The sequence below is a fragment of the Leptodactylus fuscus genome, chromosome 3 (genome assembly GCF_031893055.1).
Source record: "Leptodactylus fuscus isolate aLepFus1 chromosome 3, aLepFus1.hap2, whole genome shotgun sequence".
NCBI classification, from domain to species: domain Eukaryota; kingdom Metazoa; phylum Chordata; class Amphibia; order Anura; family Leptodactylidae; genus Leptodactylus; species Leptodactylus fuscus.
Window position 1 is genome coordinate 50,153,595 of NC_134267.1, and position 22,866 is coordinate 50,176,460.

The window sequence follows — 22,866 nt, forward strand, 5'->3', positions numbered from 1 at the left end:
CCTCCATCTTTCCCCCAGTTACATATACACCCTTCATCTGCCCCCAGATTCATGTCCCTCCATCTCTGCCCCCAGATTCATGTCCCCCCATCTCTGCCCCCAGATTCATGTCCCCCCATCTCTGCCCCCAGATTCATGTCCCCCCATCTCTGCCCCCAGATTCATGTCCCCCCCATCTCTGCCCCCAGATTCATGTCCCCCCCATCTCTGCCCCCAGATTCATGTCCCCCCCATCTCTGCCCCCAGATTCATGTCCCCCCCATCTCTGCCCCCAGATTCATGTCCCCCCATCTCTGCCCCCAGTTTCATATCCCTCCATCTCTGCCCCCAGATTCATGTCCCCCCATCTCTGCCCCCAGATTCATGTCCCCCCCATCTCTGCCCCCAGATTCATGTCCCCCCCAGATTCATGTCCCCCCATCTCTGCCCCCAGATTCATGTCCCCCCATCTCTGCCCCCAGATTCATGTCCCCCCATCTCTGCCCCCAGATTCATGTCCCTCCATCTCTGCCCCGATTCATGTCCCCCCATCTCTGCCCCCAGATTCATGTCCCCCCCATCTCTGTCCCCAGATTCATGTCCCCCCATCTCTGCCCCCAGATTCATGTCCCCCCATCTCTGCCCCCAGATTCATGTCCCTCCATTTCTGCCCCAGTGTCATGCCCTTCTCCCCTCTCCCTTCGTCTGCCCCCAGTGTCATGAGCCCCTTCATTCCACCTCAATGTTTAAAGAGGATCTTTCACCATTTTGCCCACAGGCAGTTCTATATACTGCCGGAAAGCTGACAGTGCGCTGAGTTCAGCGCACTGTCGGCTTTCCCGATGTGGGCCCGGTGTGAAGAGCTTACGGTCCGGTACCGTAGCTCTTCTATGGTCAGAAGGGCGTTTCTGACAGTCAGTCAGAGACGTCCTTCTTCACAGCACAGCCAATCGCGCTGTGCTGTGAGAGCCGGGAGGAATGCCCCCCTCCCTCTGCTCGCAGTACTCGTCCACCGTTTAAAAAACCGTCCACCGGTTTAAAAAACCGTTTTTTTTTTTTAATTGGACACAGAGTACTGCATGTCCGATACTGTGTCCGGATAAAAAAAAAAAACGGTTTTGCAGCGGAGAGCATAAAACGCTCACGGCCGGACAGCTTTCAAACCCATTCAAATGAATGGGTGAGAAAGAGTCCTGAAGGTTTCCGTCTCCTACTCTGTTTTGTGCAGGAAACAGAAACCTGCAGAACGGAGACCAGGCGCAGATGTGAACGAGCCCTTAGTGGCAGTAACTTCTGTAAAGTGTGTGAGTGAGCTGCAAGCCCTATCCTGTAAAGAATCTTAGGGACTTAGGGGATAGCCTGCTGTAAAGAACCATGCCAATTTTTCTGCCTAAAATTAAGACATTCTGGAATATTAATCAGGGGTTTTCTTTACCCATATTTTTCCCCCATCCACAAGGAGGAAAAAGAGTAATGGCCTACTGTAGATGTCAAAAGAGCTGTACTTATTTATATTCAAAGAACATCATTCTTCCGGTTGGCAGAGAATCTGTTTTCTTCAGTTTTGGGTCCCAACAAGGGCAAAAAAGCCACATTGGCCAGGTGGATTTGATCAACCATTCAAAAATGTTATCAACTATTGGGCTGACAATCTCCTCTTCAGATCAGGGCTCACTCCACCCGTGCCACATCTACTTCTTGGGCTGAAGCAAGCCACGTTCCTCTTGAGCAAATTTATAGAATGGCCACGGGGTCTTCCATCTCAACTTTCACCCAGCATTATAGGATTGATGCATTGGCAGCAGAGGAGGCATCATTTGGCAAAAGAGTGCTGGAGTTGGTGCCGTCTAACCCTCCCGATTTAAAAAGTACTGCTACACAGGTCCCATGTGTATTGTGCTGCCGAGGACGACCAGGGAAATGAAAATAGTCCAAGGCAGCACAAGTATCCGTCCCTTTAATAATTTTTTTGTATTATTACTTGCATCACAATACACTGTGTCCTACTCTCTGTGTCCTATTTATGCCTGGAGTCTGATTGGTTAATTGTTTAATTATCTGACTACTGCTTTAATTAACCTGTCTCCATGTGGTTGTAACCCATGTGTATTGTGCTGCCTCGGACTACAGAAAATGAAAATTTCAGTGAGTTATTTTCATTTTATGTAGGTGATACATGTCAAAGTAATATCTACGTGAATGTCACAACCCAAACTTTACTAGCACGGCAACACAACATATAGGGGCCATATATTACTCCTCTTGCACCTATTCTCTCCTAAATCTGTTTTTTTTTTTTGTTTTTTTTTTTAAGTTTTATGCTTTGTGCCCAAAGTTTATCATTTGCTTGTGCCTATTTTGAAGGACTCATCAAGGCTCACCACTTTGCTTTTTCGTCAGGGAAAATGGATAAGGTTTATCTCTAGTATCATTTGATGATGTGAGTTTTTTTGGGGGGGTTTATGGGGTAACTTCAAGCAACATATAAAAAAAAAAAAAAAAAAAAAAAAAAAAAAACAACCAATCCCTGGGCTTTCTCAGCAGTAGAAGGAAAATTTCCTTGAGGTGAATGTGATGTGTTGTTATCGTATATACTCGAGTATAAGCCGACCCGAATATAAGCAGAGACCCCTAATTTTACCACAAAAAAACTGGGAAAACTTCTTGACTCGAGTATAAGCCGAGGGGGGCGAAATCCACCATTGCAGATAATGTCTGGTCATGTGCATTGCAGCTTAGTAACTCCATGGGGATCATAGTAATAGCAGTTAACCCCATCATCAATTATATTTAGATTTGTGGATTATTAATAGTTAAACATTTTTGCAAATATAAATAATTATAAAATTTGAAGAGTTCTTAAGATTTTCTCTATCCATCTTAGTGATTTTTTTTTGTCTTGATGGTTGCCAATGGATATGACAGAGTGCAGGAATGTACTATGGTCTGGGACTTGTCAAAATTTCCTTATTGTGGCCAGGTTATCAGGCGGGAAGGGGGGGGGGCAGGGTTTTGGGGAAATTACATCTATAAGAAGAAATCCCAGTCACAATAAGGAAATCATGGCTGGGTTTAGAGTATAAAAAATTCCTGCATTCATGGTTTTAATCATTGGCAACAGATTAAAACAATAGATGCCTTATTTCATATTGTATGTGTTTATTCATTTGTATCACATTCTTTGTCAAAAATTTCAATAAAAATTACAGTTTAAAAAACAAACAATAGATGCCACCACTAAGATGGATAGAGAAAATCCTTTAAAACTGGGCAAATGTTTATTATAATTTTAATTATTATATGTTTAATTTTTATCATACATATGTATATTTACATATGTATAGTATATACTGAAGACCTTGAAATGCTGCCCATGCCTTCCTATCCTAATACACGATACACAGCCCATACCTTTAACAAGGACATGGTCATGTAATATATGAAGTCATGGCTCGGTGCAAAAAAATGTCAAAGATTATTGTATTTAAAATCTGTATTATCCAATATATACACACATACATATACACAAATGGTTGCCAAAATATTGTACACTTGATCCTGCTGACTGATCACAGGTCCCGGCAGAACCATCATCTTCATTCCTTGTCTCAGTTGGGAACAGAGAGGAGCCCATTTTCATCAGCTGTATCAAGAATCCTACATATTACTGGGGATTCCACCTGAAGAAAACAGAGGACAAATTATTTTTTTCATTGTGACTGGACTGACATTTCATTGCAAAATAAGACTTTTTACCAGTAGGTCGATCCATTTGCAACAGAATTAGGTTTTTTTTTCCTGTCTGTGACTCGAGACAAGTTCAGCCACTTCTCCCCCAAGGGTGATATTACATATGATGTCTATAATATATGGTCAGCTTAAAGTCAACTAAGAAAGATGCCAATATAATTGTATTTTATCTTTAAAATTTGATATATCTTATGACATAAAAGATATTTAGGGCATAGAATATACCATAAGTGTTTCACAGATGTTGGCCCTGCACCCATCTCTAAAATGAAGCACCCCTCCCCCCAGCTCTACCTCATCACAACTTGATGGAGAGTGAAATTCAGACTGTCCCCAATGGTTAGGCTTTATGGAAACATAGCTATCTAAGCTATACGGTTTCTTTAATGCCCATGGGATTGAACAGGAATTACATATACAATACAGCTCACTGTTCTACACTTCTATAGCAGTTATGAGAATAGCATAGCACAGACAGCTACCCTTTTTCTGTAAAGACTGACCATAGAGGATAATCTGGATTTCAGTGTCAGGGAGGCAGTGATGATTTAGAGCCAGAGGATGGAACCTGGGGAAGTTCATTTTATAGACAGGTGCAGGTACCAGAGGTGGGGCCTGCACCTATCAGACATCTATGCCATATCCTGTCAACTTTTTTGGGATAATGAGAAAACATATGCATAGATAAATATAAACCCAAGCCAAAGCCCATCATATGCTTCCTCACCCTATGTGCTCCCTTTCAGTCCTGTTGAGGCAGACATAGACTTGTAATGGCTATGGCCTGCCCAGTGCCTTCTACAACAAACTGACTTGGATCATAGCCTGTACAAGGCTGCATTGTCAATTGATATAGACTTGCATATACAAGGTTTGCAAAGTCAGTAGGAGTAGATATTGGACTGCAGCTATGAGACACCGTGCTTGTACCGGACACATTACTGATGTGAACTGCACACAGAGCAAGAGTATTTGCCGCTGGACACACAATTTCCTCCTTTCTTAAAATGCATTGGAAATACAGTTGAATATACTTACTCCAAGTATGTATTGACAAGTCTGTGGCTCAAGCATATATACAGTGACAGCATGTGGAGACTCCGACTCTTTACACCTAAGAATATAAAGAAGTCAGAGTGTTGACTATTTCCATATGGCAAACATGAATTATAGCTCTATACTTACAGATCATACTCACTTTAGTTTTACGATCACCTGCCGAGGCTTATTTGTCAGTTCACAGATATCGCCACCGCCATAGAAATGTGACACCATTCTGTAAGGAAAAGTTTATTTTTATTTTATACATCTTACATTTTTACAAAGACAAGAAAACATTGAGCAAAAAAAAAAAAAAAAAAAAAAAAAAAAAAGGAACAACTGGAGAGATTTACCAAAACTGGTGCAAAGGAAATGGCGCAGTATAGCAACAAGTCATTTTTAGTAATGGTAAAGACAATCTGGTTGCTTCAGTTTTGATAAATCTTCCTTATGATCTCCTAAAGATAGAAGCATGACTGGTGGTGGTGGTCTCTTATGTCAAGTTGGTAAAAAAAATTTCTCACCATTTTCAGGAAAAGTTGACAACAACCAACAGATGGCCACCATACCACCTTTTGTTTGTTACATATCTTCCTGAATGCCACATCTTCCTAGGTGTCCAGTTAGTGATGGCAATACTGTCACTGCTAGTGTAGGTGTTAATGGCTTTACACCAGGGTGATTTAGGATACTAAACTGCTGATCCATAAGGACCTGTGGGTGGTTTAGAGTCCCAAATCACTCTGAAAGGTTCCCTTTAAGTGCAGGGATAAGGTGGTAGAGTGGCAATGTACACATGGGTGCCATGATTCTTTTCTGGCAGGATTTTTTTTTTTTTTGCCCTCAAAGGCAGATTATTATAGGATCCATGATGGATTTACACTAATGTGCATCAGAACACCAGTAATACAATCCTATGGCTAAAGGAATGATGGCCAAATCTGACAATTTGATTGGTCCCAGTGTCCTGACTTTCCATTTATGTTATATGTCAGAGGAAAGATGGTTAGGTCATGTCGGATTTCATCATGCCAAATCCTTTGATTTTAAGTGATAAGTAACCAGCAGCTAATTCCATAAGCAGAGTGTGCATACATATAGAGGTATAGAAAGAACAGCTGATGGTTTTTGGCCACCTGTAGGTTTGTCAGGCTGCTGCAGACACTGCCCATGTTGGCTAAGGTCACAAAGTCACAATAAATTATTTAAAGGCATCGCAAAGCTATATAATAAAGCCCCACCTCACAGTCTGCACTCCTTCATCGGGCGGATGATACAACCTTGCAACATTTTTTTTTGCCCATTCTAAATGTTGATCTTCCTTCCAAACACCAACAACAAGGGTCGTCCTGCCATTGTCCTTATCCTGCATGGAAAAGCCAAAAAAAAAAAAAAAGAAAAAAAAAAAAGACATTAGAAAATTCATATATTCATGGTCAAGTCTCATTTCCCATTCTATCATAGGTGCAAAAACCAAACAAAAAATAAATTAAGGAGTGCTACATCTGGTGGAGCCTGAGAAACCTACTGTGCTTAGCCATCTTGTGGCTGCATTCACATCAGAGACTGCTGGCCAAAATAAATGCAATCAATGTTCAGCCATACTGCAAACATCTGCAATGTCACAATGGATGACTTTAGTCTGCGAAAAATTGGCTGAAAATATCATTGTTTGGCATGATCAACCAAAAGTGAACATTCTGCCCATTTGTGCAGCCTCAATGCACTTAGACTAAAAAAAAAAAAAAAAAAAAGTTAAAAAAAAAAAAAAAATCAATCAGTTTTGACCGACCCCATCTGAAGAAATGGCTGCATGTCCACAATATGTCAATGGTGATGCACAGTGATTCTATATTACTACAGTGTATAATGGTTTTAGTGATGCACCTATGACCAAAGCACATAATGTTACTTTAACATTTGAGTTAATGCGCCACCTAGTGCCCATAAACTGCACATGCATTTACCTCATGGTACTGATGGACATGTTTTCCATAACAGAATTCATACTTCCACCAACCAACACCCTGCAAAATAAATAAATAAATAAATTAATTAATTAAAATGAAAAAACACACACCTTTCTGAGGGAGAGTTACTGTGGAGAAGCAAAAATCACCATTACATCTGGATTAACCCATTTCTGATATGTACCAATTTCATTTATGTGCCATTTAATCATGGCTCGGCTACGTGCATACGGTTGTACCTAAGCTATTACTTTTTTGGTATCATTTGTGACATCAATAAATTTTGAAATCTGTTTTATTAATGGATTTTGTCTTTGGTCCATGAAATCCTGTACTGAAGTTTGCCTTTTGTCGCTTATCGATTCTTTCTCCTGTTTTTCTACTGCCAGCAGAAACCTTACTGCTTCTCAGTGCAAGTATAGAAAGCTGAAGCCATCAATATTAGAAGGCAGATAACCCCTTTAAAGGGGTATTCCCACGTCGCATACTCACCAGTCTTCGTTGCTGTAAATTCTTCTTTCTTCCGGCTTTGTTGCGTCATTGGTGGGCGGGGTCACATATGCATAAGCCAAGCGGCGAGATGCCGCTGGCCCTGTGTGCACGCTCATAAACCAGTCTAGCCTTCACAATGCGAATACAGACCCGGCATCCGCCTCTCTCTATTACAGCGGATGCCGGGTCTGTATTCGCATTGTGAAGGCTAGACTGGTCTATGAGTGTGCACGCAGGACCAGCGGCATCTCGCCGCTTGGCTTTGCATATGTGAATACAGACCCGGCATCCGCTGTAATAGAGAGGCGGATGCCGGGGAGTGTAGACGCCGGCACAGATGCACAGATGCCTGCAACATTGCTATGCTCCTTCCCTGCATGAAGCCAGCAGAGGCAGAAGCGATGCTGTTATTCCGCTCCTCCAAAGTCTGGAGTGGATTGAGCAGAAGGTAGAAGTATAAGAACTTCCTATATATTTCCCATTCCTTTTGTAGCCATTTCTTGACTGGCTCAAAAAAAAAAAAAAAAAAAAAAAAAAAAATCTGCAACAAAAAAATCTGCATTTCCGCAATGTGGGGCCCCAGCCTAAAAGTGATTACCTGTGGACTCCATAGACTACAATGGTGTCTGCCGGGTTTCCGCCTGAAATCATCGGAGAGGAAAGTCCTGCTTTATATAATGTGAAGTACAAAGCTGAACTCCATATTCTAGATGTGGTCTTACAGGGGATTTAGAGAGAAATAATACTACGTTGGGTTTTCAATTCTTTCATTTTTGAATTAAAGCAATTATTTTTAGTATAATTTTATCAAAACATTTTTATAGAGTATTTCCAATGATTATATCCATACTGAGATATATCTATATATCTAGATAGATAGACACACGCACGACTTACACCATGAAAACAGTATGATCCGGTTAGAAACTCTTTGATCAACTGCTCATCGGTCAGCTTGGAGATGTGTGTGGTCCCCACAGTGACCTGCTGCTGAGAGCCCACAGTCACCGGCTTATGGATGGTGGAGAACTTCTCTTTAATGCTTTGCCGCTCTTCCTGGAATGATATAGTCAGAACCATAAAGGTTATTAAAAAAAAATAAAAATCCCTAGATGCTTAATATTTAATTCACAATTAATTGACAACCAACAGACTACAGGAAAACTCAGAAGGCTCTGTTCACACCATCATCACAATTTCCAGCTCTCTGCTCTGATTAACCCTTTCTCAACATTCGGCGATATCATCCATGAGCTTGTGTGACTGCCGCTCCATTCACTTTTATGGGGCAGCCGGGACATTCATTTCCAGCATCGCCTGCAGACCCATAGAGGAGAATGAAGTGCCGGTCACACAAGCGCACTGATGCTGTATTCAATAGGACACTTTAGGTGAACTTTCGGTCCCTCATTCTCCTAATCGCTGGTGGACCAAGCGATCGGGCAGATGTTATTATAATATAATGCAGATGTTATATAGCCTAACACAGAATTATTACTATGTCATTTAGAAAAGAAAGTCACATCAAAAATTAACTAACCTTTAGACAAATCACTATGCGCTCTTACACCCCTATCCTCCACTACCTTGCTGCTGTGCTGTGTCATCTGGCTGCACCACTGAAACAGTACAACACAGATACAGATTCTTCTATACGTTTCTGGAGGAGTTTACTTTATCTCTACTGAGCTTAAACCCTTAATAGCCAGCCAGACTGCAAAGCCAACACTCTCAGAGCTGAAACAGAGCCACCAGTCCTTTATAAACTCAACCCAGGCTGCAGAGGAGTCTTCCGGTCCTCAATATTCCCTTTTTTTTTTTTTTTTTTTAAATGTAGATTGTGAGCCCCGCATAGAGCTCACAATGTACATTTTTCCCTATCAGTATGTCTTTTTGAAATATGGGATGGAAATCCATGCAAACACGGGGAGAACATACAAACTCCTTGCAGATGGTTTTTTGCCCTTGGCGGGATTTGAACACCAGGACTCCAGCGCTGCAAGGCTGCAGTGCTAACCACTGAGCCACCGTGTGGCCCCTAATATTCCCTTATTAAAGGCTAAGGACCCCTTTAAATTGTGATTACAGGGTTAAACAACCAGGATCAGAGAGTCCTCTTATACTGGCCATTGAAACACCAACAGACTCCAGCACTCTCTTCTCTATGGACAATAATAGTATCCTTTGCACCACTTTGATGAATCGATCCACGAGGGTCCATATTCATCCATCTATTCATTGCCTAGTGTGTGCGCATGTACAACACTAACTACATTACCTCCTTGTTGGGCTTGAATGGCGTCTTGATCATCTCCCGCTGCTGTTCAAGTTTCTCCAGGCTCTGTGGCCTTAATGGTGACCCTGGCATTGACTGGCAAAAGATATCATTTATAGGAGAAGTTTTAAACCTGTATGAAAGGGAGACAATCGCATGACAATGTATTGCTGAACCTGAAATATATTATATGTCGCACCAAGGCAGCACTTCCAATGGTGAAATATTGGAAAAAGTAAAACATGACAGTCTGAAATTGTAACAGCACTGGCACTCTTAAAAACATAGCACTAGTGACCAATGAGCATGATGCATGTCACCGGCTATAGTGGGTACCCTCTTATTCTGGGTTTACAACTGATCGACACATTGAAACATTAGCCCCCTAATATCTATCAATATGATGCCTAGGGTGATTTACCTGTACTTTGGATGTGCACAAAGAAGTGGCGTCAGGATTACAACTTCATATTCACATGTGATGACTTCGGCTACAGACAGGATCTCATGTTTGGCGTCTGGGTGACATATGTACATTACTGTTGTGGTGCGCGGTTGGTTCTGTTTCAAACTGCAAGGTGTTCCATTCCCCATTTCGACCGGGTAATAAGGGGTCATCTGTCCCTCAATGTTTTTGGTCGGGATCTGAAAAGAAACAATTATATCACTATTTTTAGGACGTTCTGGGCTGCCCCATAATAGAACCATTTATTACTATGATTTTCATTACAAATTATTTATTTCAAGCATTTTTATAAACAATGAGAGAAGTCAGGACAACGTCACATAGTGCAGGTAAGTAAACTAAAGGTTATGGAAAGAACAGGTAGTAGCAGCGGCGCAGGAACAAACTATACTGTGTCAGTATCAAGAAGCAACAGTGATTCTAGGCCCTGTCACTAATACAGGATAATGGGCAAAGAAAGAAAGAACACAGAAAAAGAGAAAGAAGAGAGAAGAAGCTATTGGGTGAAAAAGGAGATCCTTGTTAAGTCCAGAGCAAGACCCTTAACACGCCCGGAATGCAAGGTGGATATGAATTCTGCAGACTCTTGATGCTGAAGCCAATAGACATATGCTTTACTTCTATATGGAGCTACTAGCTATAACCCGTGACTTCGTCCGCTGTTCCCTCACCCTTGCGCGAACCACCTGCAGCGTGGCCGTGGCCCCCACTGCCCTTTCCTTGTGACTGGCGCTGGGCCCTCCCACAGCATCATGGGCCGGGACCCCATGGACCCGCTGCTGCACCTCCGGTCCTCCCCTTCCCCCCCTTTAGAGATCACAGTCACCTCCTACATCTACCCCTTCCCCCCACCACCACCTACCCGTGACCCCAGTTACCCTCTCCCCACCTTTCCACATGTGCAATCTGGCCCCCCTCCCCCCTACTTACCTTCTACCCTCTGGTGACAACCCCCCCCCCCTTGGCCCCTCCCCATCACCCTGTTGTACCCCCTCCCTCCCTTAAGCAATCCGCCGATCCCTGTTCCCCGCAGCACTCACCATGTAGATGCTGGGGAGGTGTGTGTCTCATGGCCGCAGCTTCAGCGAGCATGTGTGGTCCTTTCCGTGTGTTGCCAGCCGCAAAGTTCGCGGGTACGTGCGGCTGGGCTTGTTCGGGCCGGGTGCGCTGCTGCATGCTACGCCAGCCTGAGGCAATGTGTGGCCGGCCAGCATGTTAGCGGCGTTCGGAACCATGTGGGCAGCCACCATGTTGAGGAAAGGGTCCTCTCGCGCTGGCCACGCCCACAATTCGGCGCCAACATGTGGGCTGCTGTGCTGGCTCCCTATCCCACCCACACACCGCCATGCACCAATAGGAGTGGCGTGTAACTACCTGCGCTGACGTCATGCCCGGGCCGACAGCGGAGCAGGAGACAACTTTTGAGGGTCACGGTGGCGTTTTGGGGTGAGACTTTTAAAGTAGACCATTTTTCCTTCCTGGCCAATATGTAGGTGTGTGTCAAATTTCTATGAAATCCATTCAGCCGTTCCGGTGTGATAGAGGAACAAACATCCAAACACACAAACCCACAAACATCCAAACACAAAAACTTTCACATTTATAATATTAATAGGATATATGCTCAAGTAATCCGATCATAGAAAAATCACAACAATTTACAGTGATATCCCGGTCAACCTCTCATTAGACACTGACAATGTGCACAGTACAAATCACCATAAATAACATGTCTGTATACTGTCACATCCCAGTCTGTCTCAGAACAATTCTAACAACATTATATATGAGGAATATTGATTTCTTTTTCTCCACGCCATATGTAAGCACATACTACAAAGCAGAAAATATTTGCCCCTCCTTACTTACGCCTTTAGGAAATCCAGCTTTTTCGCCTTGCTCCTGTTTCTCACCTATTAAGTACAGAAATATTCATGTTAATGATGTCTGCAGATTTCAACATAGTTTTAGAAACAAACCTTTATATGACAGAGGAGTTCTCCCACCTGTACTTGGGACTGAACCATCAGAAAACCACATATTCTAAAACCAGGAATTTATTTTAAACATTTTTTTTGTATTTTCATTAACACACAATAGTCCTAAAAATCATACACCGTACGCTAAAGCCATTCTAGCAGTCTCTGGTAGGTGCAATGACAGATCAGCAGATCAGAGACCCCCACACCTACTCCTGTAGCCGGGTGTTCTGAGTAGATAAGTTTGCGGCAGGGGGAAGGGCTGTTGTGAGATACACGGCGAAACACACACATAAGGCTGTGTGCAACTCTCCTGCTGCTTCCTAGGAGAAGGGATTTACATCCTTGTCGAGCGACTCTATTCTGTCAATGAATTCATATTTACTGAAGCTGCCATTAAACAAATAGGCTTACCACAAAATTTATACAAACAATGCAAGGGGGTATTTAATTCACTAAAATATAGAAAGAATTCTAATGGACATGTATATACCGTAACTGATTTACTTGTTACTTTCTGTTATCAGAAACTGATAGGCAAAATGTATTTTTTATTGTTACTACACAATATTGAGAGCTACATGTCCAGTGCTGATGCAGTAGATGCCGCCATCCTGACTGATTAAATGCGTTTTCTGGGATTCTGGTATCAATGACCTATCCTCAGGACAGGCCAACAATATCAAAAGTGTGAGGCTCTGACACCAGACATCCCCACTGATCAGTCATTTGAGGCACCACAGCATTCGGATGTGCAAACCGCACAATATATAAGGGCAGTGCTTGAGCTTCATGCACACGAACATGTGCATTGTCAGTATGCAAGCTGTGTTTTTCATAGCTAGCACACCGGCCCATTATATTCTATGGCCCTATACACATGCATTGCCACAGGTCTGTGTGTGAGTCTGTGAAACCAGGGAAAAACTCAGAATAGATCCAGGCTCACTGAAGTAGAGTAAAAAAATCCAAAGCTGCCTTCAGCGTCCGAGGTCAATCTGCCCCTCCTCAACCAATCTCACATTGATTTGGTGGGATCGGTGAATATGAGGGCAACGTAGACTGGGAAGCGGAGCGACCCGGAGACTGAAGGCAGCGTCAGATGATATGACTCAAGACCATTTGCTTCAATAACGTTGGACAAGTAAATTAACAGTCCCCAGACAACCCCTTTAATTTGTCTGTCAAGGTACACGAATATCATCCTTGTGCCAACCACAGACCCGGTACATGCCCACAGTTGTGCACATATAGCATTAGTCCATTTGTTTTCTATCCATACAACAAAAAACTGTGCAAATACCATGATAAAGTCTTATGTTTAGGGAGACATTCAGAGGTTCATCCTTAAGATTATAAAAAAAAACCCCTATATAGCTACATTTCTCATCAGAAAAGTAATAAGTTATGTTTACTAAATTATACTGTCTCAGTGGTTTAACAAACCTGTGTCAGATGTGCTTTTTTTCATCATATTTCCGAGGTAATACTCTTGAATATTGGTTTGCTACAATAGAAGTACATAGTATAAATAACAAAATGTAATACAAATAAAAATTGTCGAAGAAAACCAGACATGGACCAAACCTCAAGCAGCTAATGGGCTTATACACCTTGATCAATATGTATATTATATACGTTCATTTTTGTAGATTTGGCTGAGAAGAATAAGATCAGTATATAATATTGGGATGCGCAGTCCATATCTGTTTTTCTTCTCCAAAAAGTTGTATAATACAAATAAAATATAATAAAATATCGCAGCTTAGCCATCAGCACCAACAATCTAATTTCATTCCTGTTTGCTGCAATGACAATAAACATAGGAAATGCAGTACCATACTTTTTGTATCAATTCTTGAGGTTTTCTAGGATTGCCGCTTGCTGTCAATCAATGGGAGCCTTCAGTGTATACTTGTAGTAACACAGATATACAGCTGCTACACATACAGTACAATTATCTAGTTCTATTGTGTAATAATCCATGTACTGGAGTGATCACCAACATAACAGGTCTACAAGAACATTTCTTTACACCACAACACACTCCTTGCAAAGTGATATTCACATAGACAATATCGCACATAAATCGCACATTGAAATTTGCCTTTATGATCTGGAAAGTGGAATCAGAAAAGACAGCATGTTTGGCCCCACTGAATTCTATAGATCCACGTACAGTCCTAGAGACTTCACAAAGGCTTGTATTCTCAGGAGACAGATGCTTGAATATACTCTTAAGAAGTATACAGACCAGCCAAAAATACATCTATAATGTACGTACCTGCCCTGCTTCCTTCTCCTCATGATACTGCCGGATGTGCTTTCCATGACACACTTCATATGTCCAGTACGATTCAATCTGTAATATTAGTAATGGAATAATAAGTGCATGATAAGATCTGCTGCAAAACTTGAGATGTAATCTAGAATAGGGAACTTCTTATCTCATCTAGTAAGAGGAAGTATTTCTAAGGCACACTGGTCTGTGTGAAGAATTAGGTCGAGTTGAGACTCAATCTAAATACTACTCAGCCCTGAAGCATGCCACTCTCTGGAAGATGACAACACATCCATGGTGTCCTGACCACCAGACAGAGTTATGGAAACAACTTGGCTGGGTGTGCTTTGATAACTTCTATAGAAGTGAGTGTGAGTTCTGGTAACAGCGTAGCTTAATGGGCTAGGCTTTCACGTCTATGGCAGATACATAAACAATATAACAGAGCCACACAGGTAGGATTGAATGTTTTCAAGTTATGTGTGGCCCCCAGAGGCCGGACCTTTACTGCATATTTTAAGTATGTACAATAAACATCTGAGATAGGATTACCCCATTAAAGTTCTGCACAGGACCTATTTAGTACCTATTAGACTACATACAACATATCCAATGGTATTTCCCTAATGATTTCTCAGATGCACAAAGGAAAGGACCAAGTGTCTCAGTTACTGCACTGGGGGAGGGTGGAGAAGAAATCTGCTGTCAGCTAGTAACTGATTCATAGCCTCAATAAGAGAATTCCCTATCACTGTACAGAGCAAGTAGCGGCACAAAAGCTCTCACTTGCTAAGTGTTGCAGAACTTAGCAGCAAGTCAGTCTCTCCCAGCATCCTCCTCACCCTCACCACTGCACAGACATATCCTTATATAATAGAAATAAAAAAACAGGAACAAGGAAACAAGGAAAGCAGGAACAAGGAAAGCAGCCTGATAAATAGAGAAAGAAGTATATTTCCTTAACAAGATATATTACATTGTTCCTTATATAACCTGCACTATTCATTTATACCAAGTTGTTTTATAACCGGGAGTACACTTGAAGGGGGTGTTCACACTTGCGCCCCTGTGCGCCCTGTGTCAGTCTGCCGGGTTTCCGACATATTCCCCAGAGAAACTGAATAGGGGACGGCAGCATACGGATCCCAGCAGTTTGCTTTTAAAACCCATTCAAATGAATGGGTTTTAAAACTGACCGCCGGAAAGCCGTCCCCTTTGCAGTTTCTCTGGGAATATGACGGAAATCTAGCAGACTGATACAGGGCGCACGTGTGAACGACCCCAAGCCATACATACAATTGCCAGTCCAAATCCAGTTTGCCTGATCTAATAATGGATTCTGCCATCTGCATCTATCAATATATGTAAGTCTAATTGATTTACATAAGTGGAATAAATTTTGGTAGCTGTAGCTCCATATAACATATTAAGACTTATGGTTAGGTAGGCGGTGCTGATTGTAGCCCATGAACAGCTACACCAGATCTCTCTGTACTGGCATGGGCTCTGTTAAACTATTCAGATAATGGCCATGGGAACCTCTCACGTGTTCTTCTAAAGGAGACAGAAATAAATCCAAGGTACCCGGTATGAGCAGCTGGTTTGCTTGAAGAGAGGATCTAAAAGTTCTCCAGGAGACGGTCCTTTATATTCTCTTTCTTCTTCCTTAAAAGAACAGAAGAAGACATTTAATGCTTATATGTAAAGTAACAAGAATATGGTATTTAGTGTCCTAAAGGAGAGTTAAGTCAATTCACACGGCTGCGTCTGCGCCTGGGAAACACAGTCTGTGTGACAAGTGCATTTCCTGGACCAACCTCACAGCATCAGCTACACTGTCCAGTACCTGGTGATCATTGCCAGTAAGTGGTAGAAGACACTTGTACTTCTCTTTGTCAGCTGTAGTCATAATGATGTAATTGTCTTCTCTGTATGGTATTCCTGTGGTTGGCTGGAAAAAAAATAAAAAATAAAATGAATGATTAGAACAATATTGTAATAATAACATTGTAATGTCAGGCAACTCAGTGCTGTTCTGTAAGAGTCCTGTATTCATCTGATCTGTTACAACTATTATACGGCAGAGGAGCAATCTGCCAATGTCAGTCAATGGGGCAAGGACGAAAGGGTTTACTTTTACAATGTAAGACTTTGCCATGTGGATATAGATATATGTATACATGACAGAGTACGCTATGGTTATTACATTATACTTTGCTGCCTATTAAAAGTTCAGTATGAACACTGCGTGAACACCCCCTATGTACATGGCCTATACCAAAGCCTGACATTTCAGACAATCTGGTAGTTTATCACCCGCCAAACAGGCAGTGGCCACAAAAACAAACTTATGTTGCAAAAGGTTTCTTGAGAGTAAGTGTATCTGACCCTATATCTCCTCCTTTACGGCCTGATGACTTACTTGCATGTAGCGTCTAAGGTTGACTCTATACATACAGTGATGTGTGGTGGATACATCAATACCGCCAATATTACGCAAGGCTGGTGCTACTATGTGTCAGGTACTACATTATGGAGGACCATTTACATCAGGGACCCATGCACAACCTCTAAACAACCATCCTTTATTTCCATACTATATCAGTCATACCCCTATTCAGAATATCATTGGCCATTGGTTTATCGGATACTGTATAGCAGATCTCTGATGTGATGGCTGCTATAAAGCCAGTAAGTTTGTCACATCGGCTCTGAGCCACAGATTGTCCGCAGCAGTCACATCCCATTTTCTAGCCATTATAATTGTACTTGTAACACCCAGGACTAGAGTCCTAGATTAGATATGGTAGTCCAGTGCTATACTTATATAGCCAGTCTGCTGCGTTTGTGGCAGAGATTACAGGTTTGTTTGCTCTCATCTAGATGTTGTGTCCAGGATACACAATTACATAACATATGGATATATTCCCAGTCTTTGAATGTAATAAATCTCTCTGCACACAATGGATCGGTACATCAAGGCTTGGCATTGAAGAGGACCCGGCACCTCTCTGTTCAGGTCTGTTTACTTGCTTTCCCTTATATTACATCAATTCGGCAGATTTTTTTTTTTTTTTTTTATTGTACCGCTGTGCTGTTCCTCTGCTATTCCTCCTAGAAATCTATGAACAAAAGAATAACAGAGGAATTGCAGAAGGGAGACGAGTTGCTCCCCTGTTGTTATAGTCGCGTATTCACTGATATGGACACGGCAGGTCCTCTTTAATCTGCAAGGCAAATATTTTTTTTTCACATATGAATACGGCTCAGGTTTGTCCGATTAGGGTAATTGTCACCCTAAATATCCAGTCTGTGCCCCCACATCTGGTTCCTAGGAAACATAACCTGGACATGGCTTGCCCAATATTTTAATGCCAGTTATTGGGGTAGAGTTGTCTCCAACCCCCGCCCCCAAAGTGAAACTGAAACACAGAAGTCTGACCTTTACGGCAGAGCCTCATATCAGTATTCACACCTGTCATACACCCCCTAGTTGTCACAGCCTCAGGTACCGCATGCATACTACAATCTCATTCGTTGCCAGGAGTAATAACTTAGTCCCAGGAGTTGTCACGGCCACACCCCCTCCCCAGTCATCGGATCTCCAGCACAGTGCTACTGACCAGAGAGAAGTCCGGCCCAGGCCAGTTGAGCCGGAATGGGATGTCATCGCTGAGAGCTGGCAGTGTCCTCCCTCCGCTGCACAGCCTGAACACACCGTACAAGACCAGCAGGACCGGGGCACAGGCACAAGCAGCCGGTGCTCTCCTAGGCATCCTCTCCCCTGCAGAGGGTATAACTCTCTGTACACAGTGCTCAGCCCTGGCCAATCACATAGCGGCACAGCGCACACAGCCGAGGACGCCACGTCTCTTCCGGGAGCAGTGAAGCCGGCCCGTACAGGCGACAGCTCAGCACTTCCGGGGTACTCGATGGTTTTTCATATTTTTTTTTTATCAACTTTATTACACACACTCTGCAGCGACATAGATACACAAGTTTGTATCATAACAATTCTCCGAGCTGCCGCTTCAGATTCCCCTGCACCTTATAATGGAGGAAACTGCCTGCGAAACGCAGCACTATTCACTATTGTATTGCCTCACTGCGTTTTTGTGTTTTATTGCTTTAATATTTTTGACGTTTTTGTTCACATTTATTCAATAAAATATAGTGTTATTAGTATTTTTAACAAATGTATTCTTATTATTTTTTTTAAAGGGGTAATTTCAAGATTTCGACTTATGATCTGTGCACCATACAGCGGCATCTCTCCAGGGGCGAACCCAAAAAACCAGGGCAGGGGGCAAGTTAGTAATATAGCCAGCCTATCCTTTAGGGACCACTGTTCCAAAGACTTCAGTGGGACGAGGCTGCAGGACCTAAAGCCGCCTTTTCACTTTTAATAGCCACGTTGTTCGAGAGCAGCTGATCTGCGGGGGTTTCAGGTGTCCGGACTGTCACAGGTCTAATATTGATGACATATAATGACGTACCAACCAACTTTTGAAGAGCCGAAAGAGGGACAAAATATGTGGCGCGTGGCAAACTTAGCTCCACCCACTTTTATGTTGACTCCGCCCATTCCCATTCATTTTTTCATGTTCTCCCACACATTATAATCCTCCTATAGTCACCTGTAAATTATATTCCCCCCTCCAACTCTCCCAGTTTCATATAACCCCTTTATATGCCCCCAGTTTCATGTCCCCCCTCCATCTCTACCCCCAGTTTTATGTCCCCCCATCTCTGCCCCCAGATTCATGTCCCCCCATCTCTGCCCCCAGATTCATGTCCCCCCATCTCTGCCCCCAGATTCATGTCCCCCCATCTCTGCCCCCAGATTCATGTCCCTCCATCTCTGCCCCAGATTCATGTCCCTCCATCTCTGCCCCAGATTCATGTCATCTCCATCTCTGCCCTCAGATTCATGTCTCCCCATCTCTGCCCCAGATTCATGTCATCTCCATCTCTGCCCCCAGATTCATGTCTCCCCATCTCTTCCCCCAGATTCATGCCGTTCTCCCCCCCTTCTTCTGCCCCAGTTTCATGCCGTTCCCCCCCCTTCTTCTGCCCCAGTTTCATGCCGTCCCCCCCCCCTTCATCTGCCCCAGTGTCATGCCATCCCCCCATTCATCTGTCCCAATGTGATGCCGTTCTCCCCTCCCATATGCCCCCAGTTTCATAGGCCCCCTACATTACGTTCCCCTCAATGTTTAACACAAATACTTATACTCACCTTCCAACGCTCTCTCACTCCACTCACATAGTTTTAGGCCAGATGTGATGTCATCACATTGCGCCTACACACACCGGAAGCCGGAGCGCAGCAGTAAGGCAGGAGCTGAGCTGTGACAGCTCCTGCTTTACTCCCATGTGTTCAACTCATCAGCGTCCAAAATCAGGACATGCCTCCCGCCGACCGGGAAAGGACACCGAATTCGTAAATGTTCCGTGGAAATAAGGACGGTTGGGAGGTGTGTAATGACAGACCATCAATATTACAAAGTGAATACCCCCTTTAAGATGACCGTATACATTACAGTAAGTACGTTGGTTGAACTTGCGAATATCAGGATTGGGCAGATGGATTTCAACATGCCTGATCATTTTGATCTCAGAGGAGATAAACTGTTGGATTGTGACAGTGGTTTTCTCCCCATTTAGATCATATGAGTGAAATATATGTGTGTTTTGAGGGGTCTGGAGGGAAATCTGTCAGTTGAAGGAGCCTTTGACAAAAATCCTTCTAAGGGTGCATGCACACTGAGTAACGCCGGGCGTGTATGAGAGCCGTACACGCCGGCGTTACAGCAGACTGCCGAACACTTCCCATTCACTTCAATGGGAGCGCTCGTAACAGCGGCGTTTACGAGCGCTCCATTGAAGTGAATGGGAAGTGTTCGGCAGCCCTGCTGTAACGCCGGCGTGTACGGCTCTCATACACGCACGGCGTTACGTAGTGTGCATGCACCCTTAAGGGTGCATTCACACTGAGTATATGCTCATCTCATTCTGAGTGTAAAACACGTTCAGAATGAGCGCGTACAAAGCAGATCCCATTCATTTCTATGGGAGCCGGCATACGTGCGCTCCCCATTGAAATGAATGGGCTGCTTTTTCCCCTATTCCTTTCAACGTGATACGCGTGGCTCCCATAGAAAGGAATGGGATCTGCTTTGTACGCGCTCATCCTGAACGTGTTTTACGCTGAGAATGAGATGAGCGTATACTTAGTGTGAATGCACCCTTAGGGTCCATTCACATGGAGGAAAATGGTGAGGAATTTGATGTGGAATTTTCCTCCATGTGAATGGACCCTAAGAGGAAAACAAACGATGGAGAGCCCATCTGCTAAAACATCAGTTACCAGTGGACACCTGCAGCCCCCTTAGTTCACACAGAGTTTTTTGGTCAGGAAAAATCCATTCAGTAAAATTTGTGTGGCATTTTTTGAGGTGTTTTCCGCCTGAAAAAATCAATGCAAGTCAATGGAAGATGGAAAATCCGCCTGGAGGTTTTTGAGGCATTTTTTTTTTGTCAATTCCACGTCATAAAAATGTTAGGTGTTTTTTTCCCCCTCCCGTTGACTAGCATTGATTTTTTTTCAGGTGGAAAATGCCTGAAGAATGAAGGGGCCACACGGTGGCTCAGTGGTTAGCACTGCAGCCTTGCAGCGCTGGAGTCCTGGTGTTCAAATCCCGCCAAGGGCAGAAAACCATCTGCAAGGAGTTTGTATGTTCTCCCCGTGTTTGCATGGATTTCCATCCCATATTACAAAAAGACATACTGATAGGGAAAAAATGTACATTGTGAGCTCTATGTGGGGCTCACAATCTACATTTAAAAAAAAAAAAATGCCTGAAGAATGGACAGGTCGCTTCTTTTTTCCGCTAGTGGCAATAAATTAGAAGCAGATTACGTAGGACTGTATGTGAGGCGTTTTTTGGAGGAGGATTTGGAGGCAGATTCTGCATCAAATTCCTGACCAAAAAACCCCGTGTGAATGCACCCTTAGGGTCAGTTCATACAGAGGAATTTGCCGCAGATTTGGGGGCAGATTGCTCCCCCGAATCTGGAGCAGATTCCTCTCCCATTGTTTTCAATGGAAGGCAGAGATCGCAGTAGGAAGCGGAAAAAAGAAGCTTCCTGCTCGATGTTACCACGGATTCAGCGGCTTGAGAATCCCTCCTGGTTAGGACCATTCATCCGGGCCTAATCAGTAGTGGGATGCTGCGATGGAAAGCCGATGCACTAGATCAATATACTGTCACAGCGAGTCTGTGCGAAAATGCCAGTGGCAGAAAATGAAGAGGAACCGTAAAAGGCACCGTAAAAGTTATATTAAACTACCCCCCCCCCCCCCCCCCCCCCGTTTTAAAATAATGACCTAAAAAAGAATGTGCTCTACTTACCGAACATGCACGCTGGGCGGGCATTCAGGGTGTGTCTTCATCTTTGTCCACGCCTCTTCTTCCTCCGATGTCCTCCGGTCCCGTCTTCCTCCGTCGCTCGCGAATGGACGTTGATAAAAAAAAAATAGCCTGGGTGCATGTGCAGTAGCCTTAGTAGAAACCGCATGCTACTGCGCAGGCGCCCAGGCTATTTTTTTTATATCAGTGTCCGCTCGCGAGCGCCGGAGGAGGACAAGACCGGAGGGCATCGGAGGAAGAAGAGGCGGGGACGAAGATGAAGACACACCCTGAATGCCCACCCAGAGTGCACGATGCGTAAGTAGAGCACATTCTTTTTTTAGGTTATTATTTTAAAACAGGGGGGGTTAGTTTAATATAACATTTACGGTGCCTGAATAGCCTTTTTAAAGGCTATTCACGCATATGTGGGGCTCTAGCAGCATGATTTTGCTGATAGAGCCCCTTTAAACTACAACGGGGTCCATCTGGTTTCTACCAGCTTTATACTGAAGGACAGGACTTTTCTCTCTTCCAATTGTCAGTGGAATCTGTTACAGAGTCTCCTACTGAGACTAAAATGCACTGGCGAACATAGCCTAAAGTGTATGGCATGTTTAGGAATAATCCATCAATGTATTATTGGTGGGGATCTGAGCGATGCCCTCCCTAAAATGATCAGCAGAGTGCAAGGTTGCTGGTGTTCCCTATGTAAAACTATTTGGTGTAAGGCCTCATGCATACAATCCTGTTTTTATCTGCATAGGCCAGATTCACAATTGCACAATGTATGGATGGATCAATAGATTTCAATGGGCCAATACTCACAGATGTAGTTTTTACAGCTGTGTGTCCGAACTGAATTGAAGAGCCGCAAAATGTGGAGCAGGTGCCATCTCTGCCCGTACTTGTGGTTCTGTCAATTCAATTTCAACATATGAGTGGGTGTAAGGAGAGGAATTGTGTCATCTCTATGGTGGGCATTATGGAGGCCATACATTGTGTTTGTTGTTGCAGATTTTCTTCCTACGTTGTTTAGCCACAGACAGGAGAAGTAGCAGCTCCTTTCTCTGCTTCTCATTTCTTTTGAAGCCATTATTGTAGATCTGCAACACAAAACGCAGCTGATTTTCTGCAGTGTGTGGCCGCAGCCTTATACATGTTTTCTGATTTTCCTGTATTGGCTTGTTGCCATATTGCCCTCAGTCATCCATCGTCCCA

General features: G+C 43.4%; 1 protein-coding gene across 1 annotated transcript; it reads right to left on the bottom strand.

Moving 5' to 3' along the window:
• Positions 1–3,257: 3,257 nt before the first annotated feature.
• On the bottom strand, positions 3,258–18,125 carry ERLEC1 (endoplasmic reticulum lectin 1). Its single transcript, XM_075267572.1, has 14 exons — positions 17,857–18,125; positions 16,080–16,184; positions 15,818–15,898; positions 14,237–14,314; positions 13,399–13,459; positions 11,843–11,886; positions 9,929–10,152; positions 9,511–9,640; positions 8,130–8,288; positions 6,738–6,797; positions 6,012–6,136; positions 4,928–5,005; positions 4,768–4,843; positions 3,258–3,659 (listed from the first exon to the last, which is right to left on the bottom strand). The coding sequence occupies exons 1-14, from the start codon at positions 18,007–18,009 to the stop codon at positions 3,588–3,590; spliced, it is 1,446 nt and encodes a 481-aa protein (XP_075123673.1). The 5' UTR covers positions 18,010–18,125; the 3' UTR covers positions 3,258–3,587.
• Positions 18,126–22,866: the final 4,741 nt, after the last annotated feature.